General features: G+C 56.0%; 1 protein-coding gene across 1 annotated transcript in view; it reads left to right on the forward strand.

Moving 5' to 3' along the window:
• The first annotated feature begins 2,847 nt into the window (after positions 1–2,847).
• Positions 2,848–10,722, forward strand: part of TRIM47 (tripartite motif containing 47) — a 29,781-nt gene continuing 21,906 nt past the window's right edge. Inside the window, exons 1-2 of the mRNA XM_007959863.1 lie at positions 2,848–2,967; positions 4,816–4,846. Coding sequence (XP_007958054.1) covers positions 2,848–2,967; positions 4,816–4,846 — 151 coding nt within the window. The remainder of the gene's footprint in view (positions 2,968–4,815; positions 4,847–10,722) is intronic.

The following is a 10,722-nucleotide window of genomic DNA, read 5'->3' on the forward strand; positions in this document are numbered from 1 at the left end:
GGGCCCAAGTGCCACCCGCTGTGCAGGGGACTGGGCTTGGGCCACCCTGCCCTACTCCGCTGTCAGGAGCAATGAGGACACAGCTCCGGAGGGCCACGCTGGGGCTTGGGCCCTGTAGCTCCCAGCAGGCCCAGGGCTGGACTGGCAGCTCTGCAGGACCAGAATAAAGACGGTCTCTGCCGTAGCCAGTCTGCATCTGTGTTCCGGGGGCAGCTGGAGCCTCCAGGCGGGGTGGTTTGGCTTCCTTGCTGGGACGAGGCTGGCTCCCTCCCCAGGAGGGAGCAGCCCCCCTGTGCCACCTGGGGGTGTGGTCCAGCCCACGGAGATGGTGCGGAAGAAAACGCCATCCACGAGTTCTGTAAACATCTGCATCCTGAGCATCACCTCTCAGCCCGGTGCGCACCACGCAGGGCCGGTTAGGTAGGGTCTCGGGGTCATCTGACACCTCAGCTTGTTCCGGTTGGAAGGTGAGTAGAAATGGCAAGCTGGCAGGTGGTTTCCCTTCTGGCAAAGGAGACCTGCTCCCTGCACCTGCCTCGAGTCACGTGAGGCTAGACCAAGGTAACGTGGTGGTGTGCACCCAGTGAGTGGCAGTCCCCGCTCTGGCCCAGGTGGCTGAGATGCTGCCATGGGACATCACGTCCATGCTCCTTTCTCCCGGCGCTGGCAGAGGCGTCCCCCGGGAAAGGACCAGAGACACTGTCTCCCTTGAGAAAGAGGTGTAAGCCTCCTTTCCAAAAAAACGCACAAAGGAAAATGTCCCGCTTCCGTCTGCCTTGGCTGTCAGCGCAGCTAAGAGCCAGTGGGACACTCAGTGTGGCAGCTGAGCTATCATTGTATGCGTTTGTGGAGGGTGTGGGGGCAGCATCTGATCCCCCCTAACTTCAGAAGTGGGGACCAGGATCAAGATCCCTATCAACAGCCCAGGGCTGACCTATGAGGTGGAGGTCAGACATGCCACTGCTGAGGCCACGTGTCCCTCCCATGCCACTCTCTGCTGGGTTCAGTCACTGCAGTGGCCACACAACACCAGACAGTACCATGATGGGGTTTATTAGGAAAATTCTCAGGTGCCTGAATCCTAGCAACCACACATAACAAAATGAAACACTGCCCAGCCCCACACCGTCCTGACAGTGGCTGGGTCTGAGCCCATCCTTGTAGCCACTGTGTTAGGGAAGTAATGGTTACAGTACAGGTTCAGGAAGAACTCAGGATGTAGTTCTGGATCGGGACAGCTTCTGGGCCAAGCCCATAGGCAGGCCTTTTCCCGGACCTCAGCCTCTCAGCCCTTGGCCCATGGGGCCCCTCAGGCCAGCCTCTGCCCTGCACAGCTTTGTAACACCTGCCGGGCAGGCCTGGAGGCACCCGCTCCACCAGCGAGCTGCCTGTCTGAAGATGTCATGCGCCTTATTTGTATTATTAGCTGGCAGTCCTCCCCTTGGTGGGCCACCCAATCATTCATTCTGTCAGAGTTGAACAACCATGGCAAGAAAAGCCCTGCAAGAGTGGTTCATTGCCCGCAGAGCTCGTTTTCATGGCGCCAAGTAGTGCTAAATCTAGCAGTGATTAGGGATGGCTCGGGACCAGGCAGTGTTTTATACTGTTGGACACAGGGTTGTGAGTTGGAACTGACTCGATGGCACCTAATAATCGCCTGTTACCGTTTCTACTTTAATAACATCACTATCCCTTTGGCCAAAATAATTGCTCAAATCACTCAGAAAGGGCAAAGAGGAAACCTAAAAATAGATCCTGAAGAATAAGTGACCAAAAATGGCTTGTGAGACCTTCAGATACTTCCTGAGCTGTAGCTCAGAGGGTGGATGGGCGGTGCCGGCCAGTAGTGTGTGGGAAGGGAGGCCCTGCCAGGTGGGAACAGCAAATTCCAGGGCCCTGTGGGCCAACTCCCTGCACAGTCAGGATTTGTTTTCTCTAAAGGAAAAAGGTGCCTAAGTCCAGTCGAGGTCCATGTACCTTTCCCAGAAAAGTCAACTTCACATCCCACGACATGGTAGGGAGACTGTCTGCCTGGCTGAGTAGACCCATCAGCCTGACAGTAATGGTTCTGTTCAGGCTCAGAACTGTCACCTGGCCCAACACGCCACTCAGGAAGACTGTGGGCAAGGGGTCAGCTGCAAGGTGCTCCTCTACAATGTGGGGCTCAGCTTGCCCCCCCCAAAAAAAATCTCTCCTGGCAGAGGGCCCACAGCTAGGGGACTTGGACTGAAGTGTAAAGTGGCTTTGGGTATCAAAGAGACATGAGGTCTCTGTCTTAGTGACCAGAAATTGCCATCTCACTGTTTAAAAGAATAAAAATCAGGCACAATTCTGGGAAGGGAGACACTTAAGCCTTGGCAAGTGCCTAAAACCCAGCCCAGGTAAAAGTCGGCGGCAGTGCTCCTGAGGAGGGGGCGTTTACTGAGCACCTACTGTGTGCCCCGAGTTCTTACCAGTTTCACTTTATCTCCCAAACCGTGGGAGTGGGTGCTATTATCCCCCTTACAGATGAGCAGCTAGGAGGAGGCCACGAGTCCAGCGGGATCCCAAGCCTGGGCTCCTAGAGGCTCTGCCCCCCGGAGATGGCTGGCTGTCGGGCCCAGGAGCCAGACCGGAACGTCCACCAAGTGGGCGGAGATGCCAAGACGGATCAGGAGACCGACCTCAACACCCGGTCGGCCTAGAGCACGTGGCAGCCGCCCAGGCGGGCAGGGCACCCGAGTGGCAGCTGCTGGCGGGCGGGTCATCGCAGACCCGCCCTAACCGGCACCCAGGCTCCTCCCCAGACGCCGCTCGCGGCCCCTTTAAGAGCCGGGAGCTGCACTTCCCGGGCCGCCTGCAGCCGCCATGGCAGCGAGGCAGCTCGAGGAGAAGCTGACCTGCGCCATCTGCCTGGGGCTCTACCGCGACCCGGCCACGCTGCCCTGCGGCCACAATTTCTGCGGGGCCTGCATCGGGGACTGGCTGGCGCGCTGCGGGCGCGAGTGCCCTGAGTGCCGCGAGCTCTTCCCCGACGGCGCCGCGCTGCGCCGCAACGTGGCGCTCAGCGGCGTGGTGGAGATGGTGCACGCCGCCCAGCGGGGCCCCGAACCCGGAGCCGAGCCGAAGCCCCGAGCCGAGGCCGGGCCCGCCGCCAGCTGCCCTCGCCACGGCCGGCCGCTCGAGCTCTTCTGCCGCTCCGAGGGCCGCTGCGTGTGCAGCGCGTGCACCGTGCTCGAGTGTCGACTCCATGAGCGGACGCTGCTGGACGTGGAGCGCCGCGAGCGCGAGGTGACGCCGCTGCCGCGGGGCGGGAGGGGCGGCAGGTGGCGTTGAAGGCGCCAGAGTGACAGGGAGCAGAGGGGCCAGGGCCGTCCAGGGGCTCGGGAAGTGTCGTGTCGCGGCCGCTAGAGCCGGTGCTCAGTAAACATTCAGCCAATAGCCGTTCAGTGAGCACCTACTACGTATGCAAGGGCCACGTACTGGTAACTGACTCAAGGGGTCCGTACCCTGGAGAGGCTTACAATCTACCTACGCGAGCGAACAAAACTGCAGTAAAGACATACACGTATTATCACAGACTGTGCAGAGGGATCCCTGTCCTGCAAGCTGCCGTGCAGAGCACGCTGGATTTTACTTAGGGAGCCTAGAGGAAGGAGTGGGGTACTTTGAGCTGACGCCTGAGGCTCAGGAAGCATCACCAGGAACAGGACCAGGAAAGAGTATTCAGGGCAGAGAATGCTCCAGGCTTCTGCGAGGAAAATGTGCAGGCTCGTTGCTCACTGGAGGCAGATCCGTGAGACGCGAGAGTGGCTGATGGAGGCAGCAGAGGCCCTTGGGGTCAGCAGGGGTCAGGCCACCAGGAGTTCTGCGGTGACTGCAGCATCTGGGTCTGAGGGGAGTGGAAGCCACCACAGGCTGTAGGCAGAGCAGCCAGAGGTCCGATTCAGGTTTGACTGATCAATCACACAGACGGGTGTGTGGAACACGGACAGCCAGGCGGAGATGAGACCCCAGGTGAGGTTGGCGTCCGTGGCAGGAACGCAGGGAGACAGGCTGTCTGGTACCAGGGTGACCAAGCAGGGATAGAAAAACAGAGTGGGATTCACAGTGCCTTGTAGAGGTGATGCAAACAGGATGGACCGGACCTGAGGGGCTGAGAGGGCGGACCAGCGAGCCCCAGGTTCCAGGTTCTGTGCTGTGTGTGTGAGAAGAGTGGGTGAAGAGCAGAAGTGTGGGGACGGGTTGTGGCTGGAGGTGCCTGGGGTACAGACAAGGGGTTGCAGGTATTTGAATCTAGAGCTCAGAGAAGGTCTGAGCTGGGGCTACAAATGTGGGGTCATTAGCATATTAAGAAAACCAAACCCACTGCCATCGGGTCGGCTCCAACTCATAGAGACCCTATAGGACAGAGTAGAACTGCCCCATAGGGTTTCCAAGGCTGTAAATCTTCACAGATGCAGACTGCCTCATCTTTATCTAGTGGAGGGCCTGATGGGTTCGAACCGCTAACCTTTGGTTAGCAGGTGGACACTTAACCATTGCACCACCAGGGCTATGTCGTTAGTTTGTAGAGGGTAGAGAAGTTCTAGGAATGGTAGGTCACTGCACAGGGGCCAGCAGGAACTTGGGCGAGATGGGCTGGAAACAGGAGTAGGTGGAGTACTCGCTGGTTGCAGGGTTACAGGGGAGAATGTGGTCGATGTGCCCCACGCTGATGACACTGAATTAGAGGAGGACAGAAAGCCGTCAGGGCGGGCACAGCTCAGAGGCTGGGTGCCCTTCGCCGGAGCAGTTTCAGCCCTGAGAGTGGAGGACCTGCCCCAGGGAGCTCAGCCCACGGGAGGCAGAAGTGGGGCCGGGAATCCAGTCTTCTCCCAGGTTGCACTGGCGCTCTTGGCCTCGCCTGGGTTGGCAGGAGCAGGGGGCACCTGCATCTACTAGTATTTGTTGACTGGCTGAGGGGGACTGTGGGCCGATACGGCCTCTCTCTCCTCACGTCCCCGGGTGGGCACTGCAGGCCCAGCTGAGAGCCGCGTTGGAGGTGACCGCACAGCAGGCTGCCCAGGCCGAGGGCCAGCTACGGGAGCTGCAGCAGCAAAGCAGCCAGATCCAGGTACGGGGCCTGTGTGCGGTTTGCCCGCCACATCTGCACACCGTGCCCTTCAGGCGGCGGGCCCCAGGGCAGTGCATGTGAACCACCTTGAAAATGCCCCCTGGCGGGAGGGAGTGAGGGCTGAGCAGGAAGCTGGCTGAAGAAGAGGTTCCATGGCCCAGGTTGCCTACATCTTAGACCCTAGCCCAGCGTGCAGCCCTGGCCCTGCCTACCCAGGCTCTTCCTGTGCCCCCCAGAGCTCGGCCTGCACCCTGGCCTCCATGGTCTCCGGCAAGTTCAGCTGCCTCCTGCAGGCCCTGGAGATGCGGCGGGCCTTGGCGCTGAGGGGCATTGAGGCAGCCAAAGCACAGGCGCTGGCCGAGGCCCGGGACAGGGAACGGCGTCTGCGGGACCACCTGGAGGCTCTGGCGCGCCATGACTGTGGGGTCCGGGACCTCCTGGGACAGCCGGACGACAGGACCTTTCTTCAGGTAGTGGCCTCAGGGTGGTGCGTGGGGAGTGGCATCCTGCCCCTGGCACCCAGGTTGACTGCAGCTGTTCCTGGGGTTCAGGAGTCACAGCTCCTGGTGTCCCCAGAGCCTCTTGGGCCCCTGACCCCTCCGCAGTGGGATGAAGAGCAGCAGCTGCGAGGCCTGAAGGAGACGCTGAGCCAGCTGGGTGGCCTCCTGCTGGAGGAGGGGGACTGCCCTGGGGTGCCGGCTGAGCCTGCTGACGTGGGCCCCAGGGGTAAGGCGACCAAGATCCCGTCCCTGCCCCTCCGGGCCTGGTTGTCCCTCCTGCTGGGGGTGAGAGTGGGGTCAGGGCCCGTCCTCTCTGTGACCTCCCATCCCCATCCATCCCCTAATGCTGCTTTGTCCTTTAGAGGACCCAGGTCCCCTGGCACCAGTCCCAAGTCTGATGTGTCCACTGAGGAGAGAACTCTGGCAGAGTAAGGAGGTCTCATGAGTGTGCAACGTGTGCATTGTGTGTCAGTGACTGCAGGCACATGTGCACACACATGCATTGTGCGAGAAACGTGTGTGCACATGTCTGTGCGTATGTGCATGTGCTTGCATGCACATTGCGTTGTGTGTGCGTGTGTTCACATGCATACACACGCAGTATGTACACATGTGTATGCATATCTGTGCACGCAGACATGTGAGCACATGTGCAGTGTATTGTGTGCACATGTTTGCATGTGTGTACATTTGTGCATATGCATGTGTGTGCATTGTGCAAGGAGAGCATGTGCGTGCATGTGAGCACATCTGCAGTGTGTTGTGTGCATGTGTGTTTTCATGCAGATACGTGCATTGTGAGCACGTGTGCACGTGCATGTGTGAATACATGAATGTTGCATGTGCTGTGACTATGTCTGTCCAAGAGCTCTGTTCTGTGGCCCCTGTCTGGTCTGGTCTCACCCCTTGCACGCCTGTTTTGGATGTATAAGATTCTTCCCCCGAGGTCACAGTGCAGATTCAGTGCTGCACGGAGTCCAGTGCTTAGCATGCCATGTGCCTGGTGGCTGTGTAGCGCTTCGTAAATGGCAGCCCTGTCCCCACTGTGACTGGCTGTGCACAGGCACCCATGCCTACTCACCTCCATCCGTCTCTCCCACAGATTACCGTAACTTGACCTTTGACCCAGACAGTGCCAACCGCCACCTCCACCTGTCCCGCCAGAACCAGCAGGTGAAGCACCGCCGCCGGCCCTGGGACCAGACCAGCCCGAGCAGCTTTGAGCTGTGGCAGGTGCAGTGTGCTCAGAGCTTCCGGGCCGGGCGGCACTACTGGGAGGTACGCACCTCCAACCACTCAGTGACACTGGGCATCGCCTACCCGGAGCTGGCACGGCGCAAGCTGGGGACCCACACAGACAACATCGGCCGTGGGCCCTGCTCCTGGGGGCTCTGTGTTCAGGAGGACCGCACCCAGGCCTGGCACGACGGGGAGGCCCGGCGCCTGCCGGCAGTGTCTGGACGGCTCTTGGGTGTGGATTTGGATGTGGCCTCAGGCTGTGTCACCTTCTACATCCTGGAGCCGCAGGCCCAGCCACTGCACACCTTCCATGCCGTCTTCACCCGGCCCCTCCGCCCCGTCTTCTGGCTCCTCGAGGGTAGGACCCTTACCCTGTGCCATCGGCCTGGGGCCAGGCTTCTTCCAGGCTCCCAGGAAAATACCTCAGGGCTCAGCTGAGATGCCCTTACCCAACCCCAGGAAGCCACAGGATGGCGCTGTGGGCTGGGCACACGTACCCTCAAGCCTGTGTGCCCAAGAGCTGTCCCAGCTCCTGGCCTGAGGACCAAGGGCACAGCTGTACTAGGACCAATGGCTAGACCAAAGACTGTGGTGCAGGGACTTACTTAATGGATCCCTTCAAGACTTGGTCTGTTTGCACTGGGCCGATCTGCAGAAGACCTCTTTAAAGTGCTGAAGAGCAAAGATGTCACTTTGAAGACTAAGATGTGCCTAACTCAAGCCGTGGTATATTCAGTTGCCTCATAGGCATTGAAAGCTGGACAATGGATAAGGAAGACCAAAGAAGAGTTGATGCTCTTGAGTTGTGGTGTTGGCGAAGAGTGCTAAAAGTTCCATGGGCTTCCAGAAGAATGAACAAACCTGTTCTGGAAGAAATGCAGCTGAATGTGCCTTGGAAGTGAAAATGAGCAGACTTCGTCTCAGCTACTTTGGTATGTTATCAGAAGGAACCATTCCCTGGAGAAGGATATCATCCTTGGTAAAGTGGAGGGTCAGCAAAAAAGAGGACAGCCCTCAACAAGATGGATTGACACAGCGCCTACAATCATGGGCTCAGGTACAGCAGGGATTGTGAGGCTGGCACAGGACTGGGCAGTGTTTTGTTGTCTTGTACACAGGGTTGCTGTGAGTCAGAGCTGACTTGACAGCACCTGACAACAAAAACGACAACAAACCGTAGTCTTTGTAACTGCTACCAAGTGACTGTGAGTCTATGCAAATGAGGTGCTTGTGGTCCACCAAAGGGATTGGATAGCTTGCTAATGATGTAAATAAGGTGCTTGGCGCCCCTGTGTGGGTGGAGCATGTAAATAAGGTATGTGGAACCTGACAGGGGATTGGTCAGTTCTGCCATCCCACTAGGCTTAAAGGGAGACAGAGAGAGAGGGAGGAGCTATAACAGGAGCGACAGTGGCAGCTGCCAGCTGCAGTAGGTTTGCTGACTCATGGAGCGCACTTGCTTGAGAAGTCCCCAGCTGGGCCGGGTGGCAGGGGGCGAGAAGCAGCTGCCCTAATCGAGGAACTGCGTCCTGAGTTGTTCCTGTAATTTCCAAGTTGGTCCCGTCCCAAGTTACACCCTATTACTTCCCTAATAGACCACTTAACTGTGAGTACAGTTGATGGGTTCTGAGACATTGCAGTGAGTTTCAGAACTGTAAGGGGGGGAGTACTGAGAGGAGGGGGCCTGGTGGATGTCAGAGATGGTGGAGTGGTACAGCAGTTTGGGGAAGTTGGACGTTTGGGACATCTTTACCTCAGCCTCATAGGAACCAGCTTTGTGCTGATCCTTCTAAAAGAAAGTATTTGTTTACTGGTTTAGTTAGGATCAGGCTGAGCCACTTGGAAAGAGAGGCAGAGGGAGCCCTCAAACTGGAAAAAAAACAAACCCATTACTGTCAAATCAGTTCTGACTCTCAGTGCCCCCTATGTCAGTGTGGAGCTGCTCCAGGGGCCTTTCTTGGCGGTAAACTTTACAGAAAGAGGTCACCAGGGCTTTCTTCCGCAGCGCTGCCAGCAGGTTTGCACTGCCCCAAACAGAAGCTGAGCTAAACTCCAGAGTTCACTTTTTTTTAACATCTTATCTTGCTTTAGGAGCTCTGGTAGCATAGTGCCTAAGGCACTTGACTGCTAACCAGAAGGCTGGCGGTTCAAACCCACCAGCCACTCCTCGGAAGGAAGGTTGGGCAATCCTACTTCCATAGTGATACTGCCTCAAAAACCCAAGGAGGGGTTGCTATGAGTCAGGGCCGACTCAGTGGCAAATAACAACAACAGCAACATCTTGCTTTAGGTGAAAGTTTACATGGCAAATTCGTTTTCCGTTCAGTAATTTGTGCACAGATGTCTGTGACATCGGCCGTGGTCCATGCAGTGTGTCAGCTCTCTCCCCGTTTCCTCCCTGGGTTCCTGTTTCCATTTGTCGGGTTCCCCTACCCCCACTACCTTCTCCTCTTTACTTTCAGGGAGATGTTCCCCTTTTGGTCCCTTATAGTTGATTGTCTAAGGAGCACACTCCTGAGAGTAGTGTTATCATTAGTTTACAGGCCAGTCTATTGTTGGGTTGAAAAGACTGTTCCTGGAGAAGCTTCAGTTTCAAGTTAGGAGGTTGTCTTAGGGCAGTAGTCTCAGGGGTTCCTCCAGTCTCTGCCAGGCCAGTAATCTGGTCTTTTTGATACATTTGAATTTTGTTGTACAGTTTTTACCTACTCTAACCGTAACTTTGTATTGTGGTCCTGGTCAGAGTGGTGGGTAGTGGGAGCTGGGCACCATCTAGTTCTTCTGGTCTCAGGTCAGAGGAGGCTGTGGTTCGTGTGGGCCGTTGGCCCTTTGGACTAATTACTTCCTTGAGTCTTTGGTTTTCTTCATTCTCCTGTGCTCCGGGCAGGACAAGATCAGTAGTTATATCTTAGATGGCCAATAGCAGCTTTGAAGACCCCAGGTGGTATATTCAACAACTAGGATGCAGAACGTTACCTTCTGAACTCTGTTACCCCAGTTGACCTAGACATCTACAGTTCACTTTTCTGGCCTTTTTGAAGGAGATGGGGACTCAGAAGGGAGTAAAATGGGAAGTCCTTGCCCCAAGCAGAGCCCAGTCCATGGACTGCCTGGGCCTTAGAGGATACACCATGTGGACCAGAGGAACAGGCAGTGCTGGGGAGCTGAGCTGCACAAGAGGCCTAGAGAAAGCAGATGGTTCACATCCTGACTCCCTCCCTTTCTCTTTCCCTGTTCTTTTTTTTCAGATATTTTGGTATATTTAGTCCTGTTTTCTTTCCTTTTCTTTTTTACACAGCCTTGTGACAAGAGTTCTATAAACGATTTTATTTTTTCCATCTTTTACTCAATTTAACAAACATTTTTCACATTATTAAAACGTTTCCTTGAATGATTTTGGGTTCTTTTTTGGAGGGGGGCAGGCATAATAAATAGTCCTTGTACTTTCTTTGTTGGTTACCAGGGATTGGGGGAGAGGGGAGGGAAAATTGCTAGACAGGTTAAAAAACATACACACACACACACATAAAACAAAACTCAAAATCATAAAGACGACCAGGTTTATGAGTCTAATAGAGCCTGGTGAGATCCCTGAGACTATAGCCCCTAGTTACTCTTCAGGTCTGGAATTGAACTCACTCCCATGGCTTCTAGCCAAACAACAGAACGTTTACAGTGAACATTTACGTCAGGTAGATACACTCCTTAAAACATCAATCATGGGAGAACAGAAGGGCAGTGTTTGCACAGGGAGATGGCTCAGGGGGCAGGAATGCTTGGGAAAGAAGGACAGAGAACTACAGGGAGGAAGTGGGAAGAGAGCTGTTACATTGTGGGGAAGTGCAGTCAATGTCATGAAACAAAATGTGTATGAACTGCCGTATGGAAAAC

Source organism: Orycteropus afer, unplaced genomic scaffold (assembly GCF_000298275.1).
Source record: "Orycteropus afer afer isolate SDZICR_OR568_19922 unplaced genomic scaffold, OryAfe1.0 scaffold00018, whole genome shotgun sequence".
Taxonomy (NCBI): Eukaryota; Metazoa; Chordata; class Mammalia; order Tubulidentata; family Orycteropodidae; genus Orycteropus; species Orycteropus afer.